Consider the following 22789-nt stretch of genomic DNA (forward strand, 5'->3'; position numbering starts at 1 on the left):
TGTGTTTTCAAAGTAGTGTCACAGAACCACATTAGAAATCATGCAGAGCAGCCTGAACATAGTGGAAAGGTGCAGTCCCCAGTTCCCCAGATCCTGAACTGGAAGGGTGATGGACTATAAGATTGAAGAGTTCAGCTACCTCTTTTAAACTGCTGACTATGTGACCAAACACTGCATGCACAGCTTTTGTGTAGACAGCATTTACTCCATGTGATCTTGTGCCTCTGCTACCTGTGTATTTTTATTTTCATTACACAACAGGTCTACAGGTAGAACAACACACTCAAAAATCACAAATCAAGTGGAAAGAGATGGAAGACAGTTTAATAGTAAACACTAAACATTTTGTACTGTGATTATACCACTGGCAATAATCACTATTGCTTCATTCCCAGTGGAAGAGAGTTAGCAAGAGTAAGCACTAGGCTTCAAACACGTTCCCCATATCCCCATAGTAATGTTTCACGTAGAACATAACAGCCTTTTGCCTGTCTCAATTTCTGCACAGTTCCATGATGTTGCTGACACAGCTTCAGCCAAATCTAAAATAGGAGAATTGTGTTTGATTCTGGACTATAAGAACTAATCTTAAAGCAGTAGGTCAGCTGGAATTCTTAGGAAGACTTCAGGATTCAACTGTTGCCTAAATTGCAAGAGGATATAGAAACTACTATAGTCCATGCCATTCAGTCTTCTCTGCCATAAAATCCTTGCAGTATTAAAACAGATATTTAATCTTTTTTATAGTTTTATGTCAACTGTTTCCTTGTTCTTCTCTCACAGTGGCTATGAATACTTCTTTGATGATGTCCTTATCTAGGTTCCTGCCTGTAAAGAGAAATAAAATATCTAACTGTATTTTACAGTGCATTAAAACACATACAAGTAGCTTCTTCTAACCTAAGGAAGTGTTTATTATATCAATCAGTGACAATAGCAGTATTAAAATTAAGGCAACAACAGACTTCAAGCACAAATAAGGGAAAGGGAAAAAAGTAGGTTATTTTTGGTAATAAAACACTTTTCACAGCAAACAAATAAATAGAAAACAGAAACACAAAATCTCTGCATTGCAAGCTTTTCAGAAACAAAACTGATTTTAAACATTTTAAAGCTATAATAATCTTCCTTACAGTTACTAAATATTTGATCAAACATTCAAACTATTCCCATCACCCAATTTATAATTACGGATTTTATAAACAAGATTAAATATGCCAACATAATTTATGAAAGCTTAGTATTTTATTGATTTGGTTTGATTTTGGTGGCACTAATAGGGATAGTGTAGACTCCTCTCAGCTGCAATTTTGAACTTCAGGAGGTTTTGATGGATAAGCCTTAAAAAGAGGGTTAAGCTGAACAAACTTACTGCACTAATTCTGGCCAGTTTAGCCTGATTGCTTTTCACTGGCCAAGTCTGTGAGACTGTCTGTGAGAAAACAGCTTTTTAAACTTAAAGAAAGAGATGCATAATTTCCTCTTACCAATTAGGACCAGCCTGTTTGTTCTCTTTTCATCTTCTTTCCAGGCTACTGAAGTCTCTTCTAGGTCATAGAGCTCATGGACACCTTGGACTATCACTTGATGAGATTTGCCTTGAATAGATACCAGTCCCTTATCAGAAAAATAACTGTTAGGGTATATAAACAAAACTTTAAAAATAAAATATGTAAGAGGGGAAACAAAACTTCCAATCTAGTTCAAGCAGGGAATAGTACTTCTGGGACCTGTGAACTTGTTAGTCAAAATAAACATATATTATCAATCAACACGTGTACTCATAACATCCATTTTCACATCTCCTTATTTTGTTAAAGGCTACGAATTACATTTTACCATACTTTGCCTTTTGTTCCTCATTTGTCAGTACCTAGGCTGCCCAAGCAAAAATTAAATGTCATCATCTACTATGCCTCTTTGAATGAATATATGGTGTTTGACATGGGAGTCCATGAAAGCCTGCGTGCCAATAAAATGATGCAACATGAACAAAAATGTCTGATTTCAGATTAGTTTAATTAAGCTCTTATGCTCAGTATATTTACTTTTCTGAAACAGCACCTCTGAATATTGGGGAAAGAATAAACATTTGTGAAATAAAACAACTAGCAACAGAATTAGAAGAGATCACAGTCAGCATGAGTCCATTAACTCACATATCAAAAGCTCTATTAAAACAGTTTTCATCACTTCATAGCACAATGTTCTAAAATATTTTAGTGGAGCACATTCTGTAAAACATGTCTTATACTTCCTGGAAGTTCCTCCCAGAATTTGCCCAAAACCAGGACACTTCTCTAAAGAAAGGAAGTTTAAAATATTTCATAAAATAGGTCTCCATTTGACCTATTAGTTGGAATTCTATAACTATTACTGCCAAAAGGGTCATGACTGCAGATAAAACATAAATATAAAAGCAAACTCTGGAACCTGTTCTGTAATTAGTTGCCTGAGGTTCATTTGCTTTGGTGTGTTTGTCTGTGATTGACGGTCAGCACACATCTTACCACAGGCTTCACATCTCAAAGAATTAATTTGATTCCAGTGCTCAGTCCACCAAAAACACAATTGTGCATGGCATTACTGCTTTTCAGGCAGCTTCAGATACATCAGTGGCTACTCTCTTCTATTTGTTAGGAAGGAGAAGACCAGGATACTCTAATTTTGTTGCTGAGAAAGCAAGAAAACAACTTTCCTTCCTATAAAACTAGAATAATTATGTTTCTATCTAGGATGGTCAAGGGTTCTCAGGAAACAAACCAGAGCTTTACTTTCTTATATTTCTTACAGCCTGACAAATGACTGACTGGATTCTTATTTTTTCATTATTTCCTGGGCTGCTTGACATAAGGTAAATGAAAGTAGATCCTGAATTGTCACCTCTACTCTTCTCCAAACCAAGCAATTGAAGAACATATGAAGTGCCCATGAAGATGAATACTTATGAGCTGCATCTTTAAAACAACAGCCTGACAATACTGTAAAAACTTGTTAATTGTACACCACAACTACTACTGCATTCCTATGTTACACCAAACTGAATTTCTGCATATTATGGCAACAATTTTAATTACACCTAGCAATCTATAGGATCCAATCTACAGTATCCCAACCCTAGATATGTGAGATGAATAGTATCTCTCAAAGCAATGGAGGTATAAAATTAAAAGCGATTTAACTATGGCTTGATTTTTAGCCCTGCCATTGATGTATGGGGACTGTACATCTGCCCTCCCCATTTAAAACAAGTAGGATCAATGTTTGCTCCTCTGCCAGCTATCTCTCTCTGAGTCATTCATGGAATGACAACTTGCTGCTCTCCATTTCATCTGCTCTCCTACAGTGATCAGCAGCACCTTTGACAGGTCCATAACTGACAGCACAATGCAGTTTTTTAGGTATAAAAATGAAAAACGCACAACAAAGAAACTGATAATTTCTGACTGACCTTCAGTCTTATGACATCCATGGTGCATCCAGTCTTATCTTTCACATTCTTCTCCCACAGAAGACTCTATGAAAAGAAAAAGTTGTTTCCATAAACAAAGTGGCATGGGATGAGTTTCTATAAAAAGCTACCATGATTTTTTGAGTTGACAGTGATGTATTACTTACCTGAATAAAGAGATTTAAGTTTTCTTCTTTTATATTTCCTGGAACTTCAAATGTTACTGTAATTATAGCCTGCAAAAGGCAAGACACTTATTATTACCACACTGAATAAACATCCCGTAACAGTAATTTCAAAAAGTGTTCTTTATAACTTGGCCTCATAAAAAGGCAAGTATATGACAACATCAACTTAAAAAAAAACCCCAAAACTCTATTTCTGTTCTGCTCTAATTTTCTAAATTAAGCTCTACTTTTTGTTTCTGTTTGGGTATGCACTTATAGGGCAGATACAATGCCTTGAATAGTTTAGTGCCATTAGCTGCTACCATGTAATTCTTTGCTGTAGAGACTATTATGATCAAGCTTTCAAATATGGTTAACAATGCTATTTTTTTGGCTTACTGATCTTGATGACAATACTATCAGACAAAAAATACAACATAATTTTCATAAAAGGCAATCTGTATTTGCCTTGTAAAAAAAGCTGTTTATAAACAGATTCAGAAAATAAAGATGTCTCAAGTTAAGTTTTGCGCCAAAGCAACTGCCAGCTAGCTGCTCAGGATCAATTACCAAAAGAAAATATGAAAATAAAACATGTAGTTTAAAATTAACAATTTATTTAAAGACTAAACAACGTCTTATTTTTGTCACTATAACTGCGCAATGCTTTGGAAGAACAGAGAGATAATTACTTCCTGTAATGCTTTCAAATTACTACCTTCTGATCACTAGTCTAAACTTAAGGAAAAAAAAAATTAAAGCAACAGGCAGCAAATGTTTGTCTAATGATAAGTAAACTTATCTAAACAACCAAGAGCTAACACCCTGAGCAGCTTCAAAAGACGTCAGACCGAAGTTCACTGTGCTCCAAGCACAGTGCAGTTTGTTTCTGCTGACCTTCAACATGAAGATAATAAGCACACTTTGTCTTACAACAAGGACTTGCAGCCTACTGTGAGAAGTGTTCTGTCCTCATTATGCCTCAAACGTCTCAACAAATCATCTTAAATATGTGGGTGTTAAACTAAACACAGATACTAACAATGAGTTCTGTCGAATGGCTACACACTACAAAACTAACATTAATCTCCTTAATAAAACACACAATATAACTCATAACATTCAGGAAGGATTCTATTCAACATTTCCATCTACCTTAGGGATCTATTAAGATTCTACAACTGAGCATATTTAAGAATTTTGATTAAACAAAAACTATCAGTATTGTCATTGTAATTAAGCATAAACTGATTTTGCATTTAATCTGTAGTTCCAAAACTAAATTATTATTGCCTTTTCCTGTTTCCAAGACTAGCAACTTCACAGTTAAATTATGCAATTTAAAAATAAAAATACAGGCATGGTATGCATCATATTTTAACCTGAAAATTCAATTATACAAACCTTCTGCAGAAAGCTCACTTCTCCAAGACACCTTAAAAAATTAGAAATTTTTACTTTTTTGCAGCCTCTGAGGGGACCTGTGGCCTATGGGTGAACTCCACCCACTTATGGACACCCCAAGGAGGACTGTGACAATTCAACTAGAGAGATTTTGTTTTGGATAGAAAACCTATAGGACAGACTGGCTACAAATTTAGGACTTGTTCCTGCAAATACCTTAAAAAAAAAAAAGTGGTTCTATTTGGTTCACTAATACTCTCCATGTGAATCAACAAATGATATAACTGTCTGGAGCACTGGAAGCCTATAAGCTATTTTTAAAATTGAGACTTAACATAGCCATTTAGAATCTATCTACAATAAAGCACATTCCTTTTGTGTAATCTAGGTCATCTTCCAAATACCTTAGAACACATTACTCCCTAACTGAAACCTTCTGAAATGGTAACAAAATTAGCATGCAATATTGAACAGCCCTGTTGTTGCAAAAACATCAAAGCAGTATTTTTGGTAATTACCTTATCTAGATGTGCATGTGTTGTCTTTACATGCTCAAGCTTTTTCTGCAAACTGAAAATAAGTGAAGTTAAATGTCGCATTTGAGTAGGATTGGCAAACTGTCATTATTACAAAATTTTTAAAATTCCAGTATTGCAGAGCAAAGCTGAAATATCAGATAGACTATATATTCAGAATAAACTTCAACAGTTAATTAATTTTTAATCTCAAAATAGAAATGTTTAACTATATTTGTTTGCTATAGTTGTTTGTGTTAGAAAATTATGCTTTTTAAAACATAAAGAGAATTATAGTCCTGATTTGCAATATCTTCAGCATTAAAAACATTTATACTTCAATGAACACAAGGCCCTTGATACTCCTTTCTGCAAAAAAGGCAAACTACATCATTAAAACAAGCAAGAAAAAATAAACCACTAGAATTTATCAAGTTAACAGATGTTCATATTTTTAAAAACTTTACAATTATTTGAAAATGAAGAAGAATGTACAAAGCTGTTGCTTGAGAGAATGAAATCTGTAACACTTATTGAAATACTGTATACCAGCTTCCACTACTCAGCTGTACAGTTCACTTCTACTATGCAGTGTGCCTGCTAACTTAAAACAGATATTCTCTACTCAGTAAGACCCTAAGTTCAAGCTCTACTTGGGAACCTCTTTTGTAAACTAATATTTAGGGTCTTACTGCATCTTTTAGTGTGAAAATTGTATTGCAACTTTAGATTTCACATCCACATCTGTCTCAATTAATCAAGATAGCACAAAATTTCTTCAAATACCATCTTCTGTACTGTTTCTGTTTTCTCTCTATATTGTGAATAACAAACAGAGAAGAAATACTGTAGCACAAGTTACTATGATACCCTCTGCCACTTCAGAGAAGACTGCCCATTAAAGTCCCTCCTCCTAATTTGATGATTGTAAAATTTTAAGAAGCCTTTATGGTGGGGGGAAAAAAGGCACTATCTGCTACACAAGTAGTTCCTACTTCTCCTACTTCCTTTGCCTTGCTGTCTTATTCTCATACTGCCCTTCACAGAATCCAGAATTCATTATGTGCTTCCTGTGACTTCAGGGTATATCCAGACTACAAGGCTCTATTACACAGTCACACCAAACAGATGACACATCTGTCTGCTGACAGAAATCCCTCCTGCAGTGTGCCATCAAAAGAAAAAAATTATTTATGTACTGGTGTGTATTTGTGTTCAAGTGGGTGTTGGATGCAAAGTTTTTCTACTCAGGTGATGGCACTGAAACCACCACTATTTTATGTAAGAATTTCTGTGTCTAGGAACTAAAAACAGGGTAAGCAATTTTGCTGCGCTGAGTTCAAACATAAACAAAATAAACTGTCTAAAATCTTCTTGGTAATTTAGAATTTGTCTTTAAATGCTGACAAATGTTTTAGAATGCTTCCTCTGTTTTAATACCAAATATTAAGAAGCTCAAAGTAACTGAGTGAGATAAGAGAGAACACTAGATTGAGGAAAGCAATAAAGATTTTTTTTGTCAGTTCCTTAAGAACTTTTTCAGATCTGTGGAGTGCAGCAAACTAGTAAACTTCACAGAACACCACCTAATATTACAAGTAATCAGATCTAACTGTGAACTGCTGTTAACAGGAACAATCTTTTTCTGGTTCACATCTTTTTACTGCTTTATCTCTGCTGTGTCAATTCAGAATGAGTCAATTCAGTTAGCTGATCCATTATAAGAACTTGGAATGTGGATTTATGATCTGGCTTACAAACTAATAGTTATCTATTGCCTCTAAAGGACATACCAGTCTCCTTCCTTCCTTAACTTTGTTTTGGATGCTAGTTTGGCATTTCGCTGATGCTGCCATTGGTAGAAATCTTGAAACAAACACTACAGTATTTCACTGATTAGACAAAGCCAGTGCCAGCAAAAAAAGACAAAACCTATCATTTTGATAGTACTGTACCAGTTCAGAGGGACATCTCACAAGCACATGTTATCTAATAGATGTTACTAATTTGCATGTCTGCAATTTCTCCCTGCTGAAGAATGAAGCTGATATTATCCTCCTTTTCCCTCCTTTACTTTATGATTGCTCCAGTACTCCTCACTCCCTTTACTGTTCTTCAGGTCTTTCTGTTCACACAATGAACCATACGACCTTTCCCCCTTCCTTCTCATTTTACTCCTGCACCCATCCAGGATGCTGAATCATGCATTCAGCATTTAAAAACCCCAGGAATGACAAACATAGTTAGCAGAATTTGTAGAACCTTTGTTTGCTGTGGAACCTCAGTCCCTCACTCTTTTGTGTGAAATCTACAGAAACCTCCATTTCATCACAATACAAAGGAGAAAAAATTTTGAAATGCTTTGAAAGAACCAGAGAAGTGTACAAATCTACTCTGATACTAAACCAAAACCTGCATTTTGGGGAAAAACCCAACCAACCACACAAACTCTGGCTCACTTAACTTTATAAGGTCAAAAAGGTTTTTGCAGGCATTTGAAGAAGAAAGGAATCCCATCTAGTATTACCACTTATAAACCAATAAATTTTAAAATGGGACTGTCCTCCTCTAGACAGGACAGACTAAACTAGAAATTCTAAGAGAAAATCTGATGCAAATTTGAGCCAGGATTTCAGTGTGTCTGTTTCATACACAGGTATTTTTTGTCTAATACAAGAGAAGAAAATTATCACCATACCTCACTCCAGATAAACTGTCAAAAGCATGTAGGTCCAATACATTAGAGAGATCAACTCTGAAGAGAGGGGAAAAAAGCAAGCTTTGTGTTTTTCATATATTTTCATGTATTTAAAGGTTTTAAAGGGGTTTACTGAAGCATATATTTCTTTTCTTGTCTATAAGACTAATGCCATTAATACTTAGCCTTATTTTTGGATATCAGTGGTTGGTACTGTCTTCTACAAGAAAATGCTGTGTTTAGTTACACAATAACATGTAAGCACAGAAACAAAACCTTTAAATTTTTACTGTTATACAGTAAAATACAAGGTATTTCCAAAAGTATGATAAAATCCCTTATTCATTTTGTCTGAATAAAAAATTATTTTCCCTGAAGGGGAAAAGGAGCCTTAAGCCTCTCAATACAGACACAAACTCCCAGAATACATGTAGCTTATATTGACACACTGTTAGCAAACAAAACTGAAACAACTTCATGAGGGAAGCACTACTACTACGAATTTCAACTCTACAATTTGAAACAGACAAATAAAAAATGCAATACAGATTAGGCAGTACCAATCATATCTGCTTACAAGAATGGCTACCTATAAACTTGTATAAGAAACTTTTCTTCCCAAAGCAATACAGACTACAGATTTCATGCTAATAGCAACTGACAGCTTTTCAGACACAGTTAATGACATGGGGCTAAAGGAAAAGAACATGACAGGTAAAAAGCCCCACCTCTGGAATACAAGCAGAATCATTAAACTTTTACATTCAACAGTAGTTGTACCAAGCAGTTTCTAAGATGAAAGATTTATAATGGAATACACAAACAATTCCTGTGTAAAATTAATGACCAACTCAGTGTCAGTTGTTCTCAGCAGTGTTCTAAAAAATCACACAGCAACCCTCCCTTTTAAATGCGGGGTTTCGAGGAGCAAACCCCTCTTAAGGGTATGTCATCAAATAACATGCCAATAAATCAATTTTGTGCTGATTTCACATTTGGAACGTTTAATAATGGAAGAGACTGTATATGTCATTTGCAGAAGAATATTTACAAGTAACAAAGAATTGTCATTGAGGACTGAATCTGAGGCCCGCTTTATCTCATATCCAAAACATAGTGCTAGCTGGCATCAGACACTATAAAATACGCAAAGAGACCACATGTTGGATCTCCCCCTAATGGACATTTAAAACACAAATAATGTAGTTCAGTATCTTCTTCAAAATTGGTCCTATATGATCACCCAACAACAGCAAGTATTTTTCTCTACAATTTCCAACTACATTTGACAGCAACTTTAAAAAGCCAAGTATACTTTATTACGAATATTACCTTTCCTTTAAATTTGCTTAAATCAAAAACCTCTATTTCACAAACACTGACCACAATAATCCAATAATTGATGTAAAAGTGCACAAATCAGTCCTAGCAGTCTGGAAGATCTACTGCTCTCCTAACTCTCCTGGGAATACAGAATCCATTTAAGTCCTTACTAAAGAAGAAATCTGACTCAGAATTTCAATTAAAATTGGCAAAAAACAGTGCAATGATTTTTTTTTTTTTTGGTCTTTTAACTTCCTTCTACTGCTTTCAAAGTCATTCTGTAGTAACAACTTATTTGCAGCAGCAATGAGAATAATATTTAGGGTGACACAACTGAAGGAAAACACTGTAGTGCACATACCCAGTTATTAGCTCAAAACCTACGTGGCTGTGCAAACTGCTCTTCAGTCACAAGGTTGATTGACTGTGTATCTTTGTGGCCAAGAAGGCCAAGGGTGGCCTGAGATGCCTTAGGAAGAGCACTGCCAGCAGTTCATGGAAGGTAATCCTGCCCCTCCAGTCAATCTAGTAAGGCTGTACCTGGAGTTCTGTGCCCTGTTCTGGAGTTCTGAGCTGGAGTTCTGGGCTCCTCAGCACAGGGAGACACAGAGTTCCTGGAGGGAGTCCAGGGGAGGGCAACAAAGATGTTTACAGGACTGAAGCAACTCACTGATGAGGAAAGGCTGAGGGAGCTGGGCCTGTTCAGACTCAAAAAGATGACTGAGTGGGGACCTTCTAAGTGTATAGAAGTATCTGAAGGGAGGGTGGACCAGGCTCTCAGTGCTGCCAGACAACAGGACAACAGGGAACAGGCAGAAACTGACACACAGTAAGTTCCACTTGAACATGAGCAAGTACTTTACTGTGTGGGTGAAAGGAACAGATTGCCCAGAGAGGCTGTGGGGTCTCCTTCATGTGGGATATTAAAAAAACATCTGGACACAATCCTGTGCCATGTGCTCGGGGATGACGCTGCTTGGCAAGAGGGTTGGACACTGTGCTCTCTTCCAACCTCACTCATTCTAGTATTCTGTGATATGAACACTAATGAAGAAAAATACAAACTAGAAATACATTTTTACTTCCTAAAAAAAGTTTTAGATGCTTTTTCATAAAATAAATATTGGATTAAATATTTCTAATTCAATAATTTTCCTTTAATAAAACTGATTCAATAGAACACTTTAAACTGACACAAAAGAAGCAGGATCTAGTACCTAGTAATAGTGGCCATTTAATACCTTGATCTTTGTGTCTCTAGAATTTTAACAAGTCCATTTATTGACCTAAAATAAAACAGAAAAATCATTAGATGAAAATATAACGGTGATATATTGTTTGAATATGTTAACCATGGACAGCATCATGTGAAATAGCATCCCAACTCCGTTATCAGCTTGTTAAATAACTATCAGATATGGGTTGAGATATTTGGTTTCCACTAACAGCTGGTGAACTTCACAAGTTCTGACAACAAGATGCCACAGAGAGAACAGCATTTTCCTATCCAAAGCTATTCGCAATACACTCTGCTCAGTCTAAGCACTTTTCATATTTCAAAAAACTAATACAGTTGTTAAATATTTTAAAATGTTAATGCTTCATCTGGCTTATCATGGTACTGATAGAAAAGAGTAATGTCTTCGATCATTAATTTGATTCAGACCATTGGTTCATCTGCTTCCACGACAATTGTTTGGGACTTCCTCCATATATATTTCCATTTGCTAGTGAATTCATGTTTACCAGCAGATTTTTTTCCACTTCTGCTAATTCTCAAAAAATGGCATCAGCTGCTCAGAAATGTAAAAACATAAACATTTAAGACAAAGGTCTGTCCTTACTAAACAACAACAAATCTTAGCAAGATAGACAAAATGCTAAGATTGTGTAAGTACATAGAAGTACTGAAGTATCTTTCAAAAGAGGCAGTCTCTTTTCTCTTATAAAGCTTATCAATTTTGTCCATCTACTAATGAGATCTAATTTCTATTTTAACAGCAGTAAAGAAGTAACTGTGTTTAAATTAATTTTTGAGGAAGTAGTGTTACAGTTATGCCAAAAGTTTCATACCTCACAGACGTTCTGACTTTATTCAATTCTTCTTCTGAAACCAAATCTGTTTTATTGATGATTATAAGATCAGCTAATGCAACCTGCCTACGTATTAAGAAAAGAAGGAGAGAAAAGACATCACTAACAAACAAGTACTTTATCTGTAAGGCAGAAACATTATCTCTCCCATGGCCCCAAAAGGTAGTATGAACATTGTTAGTACAGAAGGGCAAGCATTAATCAAACTAGAACATGATGGAGAATGATTAAAACACAACTGACTTCTCAGTATGTTCTTCTGTGCCCTAACAGATCAAATCAAGGCTTGCTAGATTCTTTTATTTCAGGGTTGTTTTGTTTATTTGTTTGTTTGGATTTTTTATGTCATCTAACCCAAAGTGCTTAGTGATTTAACAACTTTACAAATCCCTATTTGCCAATGAGATTATATCCTTATGTGATCCTTGTAATGCAATACTTGAAGTTTCTTTGCTTTATGAAGACTTCAACTGTTACAATAACCCTTAAATATTGAGGCCCTCCATTTATAAAAAAGTATTCTTCTATCTCCAGTTCGACTTCAAGCATGACATTTTTAATTCCACCAACAAGGGTGCTTCTCATTCATTTAAATAAAATCCCATCACTATTAAAATAGAACAGTTTGTTGTTGACAGAAACATCAAATGAACCATGATGTTATTTTTCCACATTTTACCTCATTACACCAATCTACCTCCGTTTAAGCAAAGCAGGAGAAAAAAGCCCTATAAAAGAACCCATTTCCAATGAACTTTTACACAGTGCAATTCCCAACTTGATACATAAAATTAATTTCTACATCCATACCGAGATGCTTCATTAATAAGGCCTTCTGGTTTCTCCTCTGTCAAGTGCTAAACAAAAATTAAAAGAATTGGATTAAACATCTTCAAATTACATTTAAATTGATTTGCAATTAAAGAAAGCCACATCCAATTCAGTTGAAGTCTGTTTTTTGACAAAGCATTGAGGAAGATGGCATCCAGAATATTTTTGTTAAATGATAGTGAAAAAGTACATTTATATATTCATCACTACAGGGATTTTTAATTAGCTTAAAGCAAACTCTCCTAATTGATTTTATTATTAGAATGCTAAAGGCTTGAAAAACCTTATAATATTTAATTACTTTTCAGCTTTACAATGAAGTAGAAAAGTTACCATAACATAGAGTAACAATGAAAAAATATATCTGGAAGAAAATTAGGGTTCAGTTATTTTACAAAGGAGTGTGAACTCAACTAACAAACAAAACACAGGCTAGGCTTGCAATACAACATTTCTTATATGTAACTTCACATTCTTTTTCTCTGAAGACTCAAAGACAAACTGTACTTTGATAGTAAAAACTGATAACTTTTCCCAGGTTTGCATGAATAAACCACTGCTCTTTGGCAAGTCTGTCCAAAATCAGAAGCTACAGGAGTTTCAGTATCATCTCCATTTGTCTGCCCAAGCTAGTGTCTCCACAGAAGAATTAGTGAAAGGGAAGAAAATACCTGCATCTCAAGCAGCAGCATAACATTTAGCAAGACAAAGGCTTACTTAACTTAGGCACAGCAACAGACTACACTGAAGCAGCAAAGGTCAAGCTATAAATTATTTTCAGCCCACTCTGCCATGGAGGTAGCAATCTCTAGGATAAAAATGTCACAGACATCTGGAGGAAGAAAAACTTCAAACTGGTGCTGTAATATTAATAAGAACTTGCTGCTTACACTTACATCTCTAGGAAAGTTAGAGTCCTGTGCACTCCTTCATCACCTCTACATCTACCAGTAATATTACTTTAAAATCTCAGTTTCCAGTTAGAGAAATAACAAATTAAAAGTGGAATCAATTGCCATGGGAAGTATACAGCTTTTTAAAAACCTTGAAAACTTTTTTTCTTTATTGGAATCACCAGGCATTTAACAGTATTTTACTTGTAGAAAAGCAAAAATAGGTTATTGCATACTGGGAGTCTATTATGTAAAAAGAAACAAAACTATTTCCTGCTTGTGCACAACCTAAGCAGAAAATAACAACAAGATGACTCTCGGGAACCTCTCCTCTAACCTCTTCTTTGTAATCCTCTGTGTATTGATTCTATTCAATTACTGTTTAGGTTTGCTGCCCTGAAAAGATCAAATGTCAGTAGTGCAGATGTCAGGTCCTGGAAGTTGAAGACTGCAACTTCAAGCTGTCCAACTGTTCACCCTCGATTAAAGAAATTAGTATTTCAGATTGCTGTGTGACAAACCTGTTAAATTGATAATCCATGGTATTAATTAGCATGGGGATGGTGGTATGGTTGGTCACAGGGGATGTTTGTCAGCTTTTCTGCGATGGGTAGGTTCTTTGAAGCATGACATACTTAAATTGCTGCACATTATCTCAATGCCATTACCTGTATGGCTTTCAAACTTCTTTGAATAATAAGAAGCTGTTGAGGTCAGGCTTTGCAATCAGAAGAACTAAACAAGTTAGCAAGTCCTTCTATACCAAAGTTTACTTAGTACACAACTAAGAAATTCTGAAGTTCCTACTATTCTGTGTAGATGTCAGTGTTTTACAGGTTTACTGATCAGATTATGTATGTTTTCATTGAGGTGCCAAAGGTAATAGTAGATAGAAAATTTAAATGTTTCAAAACATTATTGCGTTGTTTCTGTTATATTACTTGACAGTCTAGTATTTTAAAACTCATTTTCATTAACAATGTAGTGCTGCTGTGTGCAACACAATTATATTTCATCTGAGACAATATTTCAGCACTGCATGAAGAAAAAGATAAACAGAACAACATTTTTGCAAGCAATATATAATATAAAACACATCTGAATTAATGTGAGGGAACCCAGCTGAAAAGGGGCTGACCAAAAACATGATATGATTTCTTGTGATAGTTGAGGGGATTTAGAAGACGGTGACTGCTTGGAAGGGCAAATCACCCCCTTCCCCTCACTCTTCTACCAACTTCTCCACAAAAGTTCTTGCAGAGCACAATGAACTTAACTTTCCAAATTGCTATGATGTTCCATTTTCTCTGTTCCAGTCCAAGACAAATTGATGAGAGAACAGGACTGCTAACCAGATTTACCCTTTTTTTAAATCTAATCTGATATCCTTTTTTGTTTTTTTTTACCAAACTTACCCTTTTGGTAAATCAGCTATCAGATAAGCACAAATGAAAGGAGAAACTCAAGTAATCCAAACAAAAAAAATCTTACACGGGAAGAACTACTCTCTTATTCTTAAACCATTATTCTTCAGTTCTCTGAGCTATTTGTAGCCATTGTAGATGCAGAATATTACAAACACTTTCACAGCATGGAATTTCTATATGATTATTATAGATGGGTAATGTAGTGGCTGGCTCCTGCAATTAAAGCATGATTATTATGTGTGTGTAAGAGAAGTTCTATTAATGTATAGTCACCTTATTGTGATTTGTTGTTTGGACATTCTCTGTTTTCCCCATAGTCCCCCTTTCCCCCTAAGGTCTTTCTCCTTATTCAGCCCTTTTGTTGTATTTTGTTAAGGCCTAATAAACATTTGAAATTTTAAAAGTGAGCAGCATTTCTCAAATGATGAAGGTATTTTTTCATATGCTCACTTTTTTTAAAATCCTGCAAATTCAATATCCAATCAAAGCACTAACCTCCTAAGTTATTAAGCTGCAAATAGTTATATTTACACCCTATTACCAAAAAAAAAAGAAAAAAATGAAACAAAAACCTGAACTATTTGAATTAATCACAATCTTTGCTGACCTAAGCTCACTGTTCTATATGTCTGTTCTTACATTATACTTTATATACAGATTAATACCTGCTCTTTTTGTCTGCTTCCGTATAACATGTTAATGTGAAGCAGTACCAGGACACCTGTGCTCTCATTTCTCCCTGCCACAGCTACCATGACATTAGTACCCTTCTCAGGTGGAGCCCTAACTCACTTGTTACCACACTGGTATAAGACATCTGTTCTTAGTCCTCTCCTTTCAAGTAACACAGACCAGTGACCAATTTCTCCATTGTTTTTACAGCAATTCAAATGCCTATTTGGATTAAAAGCAACATTCCTGAGTGAAGAGTTAGAACTAGAAGAAACCAAGAAACCAAACCTTAGCAGCCTGGCATCTCTTGTCACACCTGTTGCTGTGTCTGTAAGAATGTGAATTCCTGCAAATATCAGTACTTCCTTTTGCCATCCAAAAGACAGTAATAATGAAATATGTCCTCATTCAAAGAATTACAGCTATTGGTAAAATTAATTAATCCCCATGAACATTACTGCAATAGCTGTTCTAATGATGCAGTTCTAAGCAATTTAACAAATCTAGTAACTTACCTGCAATCCATGCTTTGCATCAACAACTGACACAATACCTAAAAGAAAGCATTAAAATGGAATAGAAATGTGCTAAATGCAGCTGACAGTTTAACAACTTTTAACATTTACAACTAGTTATAATAAACTGGAAGCACTGAAAGTATGTGAACATTAAACTTGTTACCTAAGTATTTTTTTATTCATTGTCTTATCTGTCATAGTAAAATGTCTACGGAACCAGGTGAGGTAAATTCTTACAAAATAAATGCCTCATCTTCCACAAGAGGAAATTGGCTGAGGTATGCTTTTACAGAATATTGAAACAAATTAAGGGACTGACTGATGTATGCAGCCATTCTGATAGTAAATGACCAGGAATTTGCAAGTCTCTGGCAGAAACTCAGGAAGCTCCTTCTTACTGAACTCAATGTTTCCTTCCTTGGTTAGATGGGTATTTTAGAGACTGAACAAAATGTTAGTAGGGCATTTTTTTAAGCCAAAAAGTAATTTTTTTCCTACATTAAAAAAAATGCTCTTTAACTACATATAGTGATGACTTATCTTTCAGTAATCTCAGGTTTTTATTAGAACACAGCAAATATTAGCGCCAACGAATACAATAGGTGAAGAAAGCAGAAAACAAAAGGCAGAAACATCCAGGTGTTGACAATTTATAAATTCAGAAAAATAGGAAACCCTTTAGGTAACACTGCACTTCAGTAGAAGGGGAGGAAGGAGGAAAGAAAAAAAAGCATGCTGTAATATTACTCCTAAATGAGGTTTTGTAACAGCTGGCTAATGAGATTTTCCCCTTACATCACTGTCAAGAGCTGTCCATATCTGATCTCTTAGAAAAGCATTAAAGAACTTTTGCTGGCTCTTGCAAGACTGAGCGCCTCCCCAAGTAAATAAACAAGCATCAGAATAAGCAGGGACACCTCTGTGATCAAATCTGCCAGTGTGAAAACCAAGTTCATACATTTCAAACATGTTCTCAAACCCTGCCTTAAAACACCAATAATACATTACTCTAAATGCAGATATGAAATGCCAATACACAGGAAAATAAGCCTGCACTTACCATCAAGATAGATGTCACTTCCCAGCTCAGAATCAACCCAAAACATGGAGGCCACAGCTCCTAAGATGTGTAGTATATGTACAGTTGCAAAATTGAGATTTTTCCAGTAAACTACCAACACTGAGGTATTTCATAGAAAAACTCTATTTGCAGTGCTAACAATAAGATCAGTGACTAAAGTCATTGCAACACCTAAAACTGTCCACCTGAAGTGATACGATGCAGTCCTTCAAACACCACTCTGTACCAGACCCAAACACCTGTCAGCTGTCCTAGTGCTTACTCAGGCAAGATATAGCAGGGACCACAACATGAAATCATTTTCTGGTATCTATTGATTTTTTCCCAAAAAGCTTAATAGTTTTCCAATTTGACTCAAACAGAATTTGTGTGTAACAGAGGCCAAATCAATGTCCTGTCTTTTGAAGAAAATTACTTTATAATGACAACTATTTAGCTTTGAGCTGGAAAGCACCAGTCTCCTAAAGGGGAAACAATTGAATTTCTGATAAGAATTTCCTTCCCTCTCCATCTACAACAGATTTTTAATGTGGATGGTTTAGAGAAAACTGTTTTGGATAGCTATTCCTAACATGAGATCAAATTTAATGACCTTTTTTATAATAAATACTACTAAAGAGCACAGAAGGATTTTGTAAAATCTATCATTGCTCTTTAAGAAGAATGTGCTGGTCTGTTTCACAGTATGTTTTACAACTTCACAAAATACAAGGTCTATCACAACCAGTGAAACAATACAACAGATGCTAACTATTTAGACTTTAAAAGGAGGAATGTAGAACATCAAAAGTGTATTGAAAATTACTAGTTTTAGAGTACGCTTCTATTTGCTAAGCCCAGTGTCTTTTTTAAATGGAAATATATTTTAGCCGGATTTCTACTAAGCTTTAGATTCAATTTAGACTAAGGTCAGCAAACAGAACTCAACAAAGACAACGTCATATCTGCACGTTTAATCAATTCATTGGACTCTGTACCAACACCAAAGCATAGGCGCCTGACAAATCACCACTTTATATTACAACTGTCAAAGTGAACTAACTGGTGAGCTAATAAGCACTTCATAAAAACAGAATAATTATCATGGTTATGAAAATTGTAATGTGAACTACCTGGATCTGCCAAACCAGTTGTTTCTAACAATATATAGTCAAATTTTCCTCTCCTTTGCATCAGGTTCTCAATTGCTTTCACGCCATTGTCCCTGTAAGAAGAAACAATTAAACCTGAGAACAGAGAAAACAAGCTGAAGCATGTATTTAAATGTATCTTCTGATGCAGAACACAGTGTCAGTATCATCAAAGCAAAAGTTCTGAGACAGGACATTTGCAGACTTACAGTCTGCAACAAAAATTTAGCTATCTGCTGGCACATTATTAGGCAAATTTTAGTTTTCTGCTTCATTTTAGTCTAAAAATAGCGTTTGCCTAATCCCACCAGGTTTGTTTTCAAACACTGAACAACCTGTAAAGGACAGTAGGGCTGTGTAGATATGGAACTATTTGGTTTGGCAGCTGATATTACAGGAATTAGGGGTGAGGTAGAAGTGAAGCATGCTGCCCTGCCTTTCTGTCTCACCTACACCAAGATTAATGTGCCATTTACTTAAATTAGAGCTGATGAAGTCAGCCTAAACCAGAAATGTATAGCATTTTTTAAAGAAACCATTGTATACAAAACACAGAAGCATATAAAACAGCATACAAAAACAATAAAAAACCCCAATGTATATAAAACTTTAATGCTTCTCTTAAGTGTTCTTTCACTCCAGAACAACAGAATCCAGTAAGATCCTCTGTTTTCCACTTACTACCTATTACTATTTAAGGCTTAAGATCAGTTCTCCCAAATTTTTAGGACAAACAGGCCATGACCCTTATTTACAAACTTAGCACAAACAATTCAGCATTGCAACAAACAAAAAGGGTAAAAAAACTGTCAAAGGAACAAATACTCTCTTGCTTTTTACCATGACCATCAGCTTACAGATTTGGATACTGTGTTTCATTAGGTCACAAAAGGTTTTCCATTCATCCTTTCTGATGAAAGGATCCTTTTCTACTATATTGAAGTAGTAACCAATGTACAAAGAAAGAAGCGGACTAAGCGTTTCGTGAGGAAATTGGGAAACCTAAGTCCTAGTTCCAGCCTACCTGAATCTTCAGCTCTCTACATGAAAGCACATTATACTAACAATAGAGGGATAGATCCCTACTCTACAACATCCCCATGCTCTATAAGTTGGTATTTAGATTACTTTTCTGAAAGACACCAAGTCCAAATCCAGTAAATTTCTACTTCCCAAATTCCAATTGTTTCATCCAACAAAAGAAGTCTCAATCAATTCTACTCTCAGTTTCAGGAATCAAATCCTGGATGTCTTCTCCCTTCCTCAATTCCCCACAATATCCACTGGAAGAACTTGTACAGAACTTGCACTCACTTCACGGAACAGCACAAGCAGCCATTTCTGAGCTCCAGCCATTCTTCATAGAGTTCTCCCCCTTGACTGATTGCCAGAGATTTCTCCAAGGCACTTCCTGAAAACACAAGTAGTGCTATATTTTTAATCTACAATCTTGCATGACAATGCCTGTAAGAGAGAGATATGTGGATTACATTATTTTCTCCTGAGACCACGTTTCTGACATGTTCTTAAGATATATGTATTTTCTATTTTATGGGAAATTTAAAAGCCAAGACAAAGCTCATTCCACAAAGATCAAACCCCACTGCTTGACAGCACATCATAAGTGCCACAAACTTTGCTAAAAGGAAGGGATGCCAGCCTGTGCCTCCCTGTCAAATAAAGGCTCTGTCTGTAGGTTTTCTTTTGGGCTCTGTGACCAGAAAAGCTACACACATCTTTACTGATGAAAACAAACAAACAGAGAGACCCCGACCAACACAGTATAAACTGTAAACAATGTAAGCTTCTGACTATGCTACAGACATGAAATTACAGCTAGAGCAATTAAAAGTTCGGAAAGCAAAGAGTTCAAAGAACCACAGCCATCAAGCACACATCTCCCCATTTTCTTGGTCCATGATAATTTGTGATTTGCAAATGGCTGAGGGGAAAGGAAATTTAAAAAAATATTATCTACCAACATATTATTTCAATTTCCATTTGCTTGAAACTGAGTGAGACAAATGGAGGTGTAGCACTTCCAATAGGGTGATGTATTTATTTACTTTACTCTGAGGGCCTACACTTATGTGCAAAATAGATTAATGCACGTCACTATTTTATGAAAACCGGCAAAAAGACTTTCTGCCCTTCTGAAGACTGTGACGTATGTTAATAATTTCAGTAATGGATTTAAAGTTACAATAGTCTCAGTTTCCAGTAGTTTTATGTACTTGTCATTTTGTGGCAAAAAGAAAGATTTCTGCACGTTTACATACCTTCTCCAAATTCATTCAGAATAACTGCTATTCTTTTATTATGCTGTTCTGTCAGTATGTAATTTAGAAGAGTTGTTTTTCCAGCTCCTAGAACACAGACCATATTTTTATTAAAATGTTTAAAAAAACACATAACATTTCAAATAAAAACTAAATACTGTTATGCATGCACACGCACACTTCAAGCAATTCTCTTCTAAATAGAAGTTTTCATTCTAATGTCCTACATTCTATTCTAATGATGTAGAAATTAATTTGTAGATATATTTCTATCAGGACATTAAATTGCAGCCTTAAACGACTCACATTTTTTCCATTCATTAAGTGTCAGTACTTAATAAACTTACAAGCTCCCTACTAGCTGGCAGTTTTCTCCTACATCACTAACTTTTATGCTTCTTTTAACAGAAGGCACACCTAATCTTCTCCCTCTTTACGGCCTTTTCTGACCTGTTCTGCCATCAGTAACCACGGATGTACCTTTAAACGGGGCATTGTTAAAAAACGTGTTACAAAACGTGTTCTGAGGAGCCTTAGGAGTAGAGTTTCATCCCATGCACAAGATCACAAAATTGTCAAGGCTGGAAGGAATCTCTGGAGATCATCCAGCCCAAGGCAGGTGACCACTACAACTAGGGAACCTTCCTTACTCGTCCTTAAGAGATTTTTCTCTGCAGCAATGTGATGCAGTATAAAGTTACAATTTTCAGCACAGTGACTGCGATCCTAAATTTAACCAGATTCTTGCAGTCCATAACTGCGTGTAGCGCACAGTAACTCTGCTGGTCGAGGGGTACGGGAAAAACGCCGAACCTCGCGTTTTTCGGACTGCAATGCAGTGTGCATTTAACTGAGCCAAATACGTTGCACTATTCTGACGCTAAGCGACCAAGAGCCATTTGTCAATCGTGACCTGAACGAGGCGGCTCCTGAAAGCAGGGCGGTGGAAGCAGCAACGCTTTGGGTGCTCACACCGCTCCTCAGAGTGGCCCTGCAAACCCACGGGAGCGGCCGGAGGGCCCCGCGCTGCTCGCCCGGCCCGTGGGGTGCAGGCCCCCGCCCGCCCGCAGCCCTGGCCCCGCGCTGCTCACCCGGCCCGCCCGGGCCTTCCCTGCCCGCACGCAGTCCCTGCCGAGAGCCGCTCCCGCTCCTCACCCAAGTACCCCGTGATGATCGTCACGGGGATCTTCCTGTCGGGGCCGGCATCGGCCAGCTCCGCGCCGCCGGCGCCGATGGGGACCAGGTCCGGGCAGTCCTCGTCCTCCATAAGCGCGGACGGCCCCGGCCCAGGCACCCCCACCTCCGGCGCCCCCTGCCGTCACACTCCTGACGTCTCTCGGCTGGGGTCATCGGAGTGACGTCACTGGGTGGTGTCACGCCCCGCCGCGCCTCGGCCCCAAGGGCACCTCCCCCGCGCGGGGCTCTGCGCAGGCGCAGCTCAGGGAGCGGGGCGGGGCAGAGCGGAGCGGGGCAGGGCGGGGCGGAGCGGGGCAGCGCGCTCTCCGTGAGGGGAATGTTGGTCTAGGGGTTCTCGACCGGGTGATGGTGTCCCTTGCTCCGGCAGGGACAGCGTAGGGCACATGGCACAGGCGTGTGTCAGGCGGTTCTTGAACATCTCCAGTGTGGGACACTCGGCACGGGCTCGGGTAGTCTGTTCCAGTGCTCAGTCACCTGGACAGTAAAAGTTCTTCCTCACGTTCAGGTGGAACGTGATCCGCCTCTGCCTGTTGCCTCTTGTCCTATAGCCTGGCGTTGCTGTGAGGAGCCTGGCTCCACCCTCTCATACCTTCTTTCAGACGCTGTTAGACACCGATGAGGTCCTCTCTTCTCAAGGGGGTGTTTCTTCTTTTTCTTGGGTGTGAACAGGCCCAGCTCCCTCAGCCTTTCTTTGTAAGAGAAACGCTGTCCTTTACTCACACCTCTCTTGCTCTCCGTTGGACCCAAGGAGCTCCAGGAGCTCTATGTCTCTCGTGTCCTGAGGAGCCCAGAACTGGACCCAGCACTGCAGGGGTGGCCTCAGCAGGGCTGAGTACAGGGGCAGGATCACCTTCCATGACCTGCTGGCAGGGCTCTTCCTAATGCCCCCCAGGATACCACTGGCATTCTTGGTGGTCACAAGGACACACTGCTGGCTCATGGACAGCTTCTTGTCCACCAGGACCGCCAAGTCCTTCTCAGCAGAGCTGCTTCCCAGCAGGTCAGCCCCCAACCTGGTTCAGACACACCGGAGCACTGAAGGAGCCCCAGTGTGAATAACAAACATGGTGGAGGGTGCATGTGCTGTCATCTATCTATAATCAAATAAT

The 22789-nt window shown here is 37.4% G+C and overlaps 1 protein-coding gene across 4 annotated transcripts; it reads right to left on the minus strand.

The window, feature by feature from the left end:
• Positions 1-302: 302 nt before the first annotated feature.
• LOC135459409 (zinc-regulated GTPase metalloprotein activator 1A-like) lies at positions 303-21852 on the minus strand. Of its 4 annotated transcripts, none has more exons than XM_064735421.1 (15): positions 21639-21851; positions 20484-20570; positions 19519-19615; positions 18187-18278; positions 17054-17113; positions 15991-16028; positions 12463-12509; positions 11632-11718; positions 10800-10844; positions 8236-8292; positions 5541-5592; positions 3619-3687; positions 3452-3517; positions 1488-1617; positions 303-828 (listed from the first exon to the last, which is right to left on the minus strand). In XM_064735421.1, the coding sequence occupies exons 1-15, from the start codon at positions 21748-21750 to the stop codon at positions 755-757; spliced, it is 1113 nt and encodes a 370-aa protein (XP_064591491.1). In that variant the 5' UTR covers positions 21751-21851; the 3' UTR covers positions 303-754. The 4 variants fall into 4 exon arrangements, 3 of the variants coding, with proteins under 3 accessions (XP_064591491.1, XP_064591492.1, XP_064591493.1); XR_010443029.1 differs by having other exon boundaries at positions 690-828; positions 1488-1598; positions 21639-21852; XM_064735422.1 differs by lacking the exon at positions 8236-8292 and having other exon boundaries at positions 21639-21852.
• Between the last annotated feature and the right edge of the window lie 937 nt (positions 21853-22789).

Source organism: Zonotrichia leucophrys, chromosome Z (assembly GCF_028769735.1).
Source record: "Zonotrichia leucophrys gambelii isolate GWCS_2022_RI chromosome Z, RI_Zleu_2.0, whole genome shotgun sequence".
Classification (NCBI taxonomy): domain Eukaryota; kingdom Metazoa; phylum Chordata; class Aves; order Passeriformes; family Passerellidae; genus Zonotrichia; species Zonotrichia leucophrys.

Bases quoted from the DNA above. Each gene is read 5' to 3' on its own strand.
- LOC135459409 (XM_064735421.1), bottom strand. From the start codon at position 21,750: ATGGAGGACGAGGACTGCCCGGACCTGGTCCCCATCGGCGCCGGCGGC. The intron at 18,279-19,518 runs GTGAGTGCAAGT...TTCTTCTTACAG, and splicing joins TGCTTGTGCTGTTCCGTGAA to GGACAATGGCGTGAAAGCAA. The intron at 11,719-12,462 runs GTATGGATGTAG...CTTAATACGTAG, and splicing joins CTTATTAATGAAGCATCTCG to GCAGGTTGCATTAGCTGATC.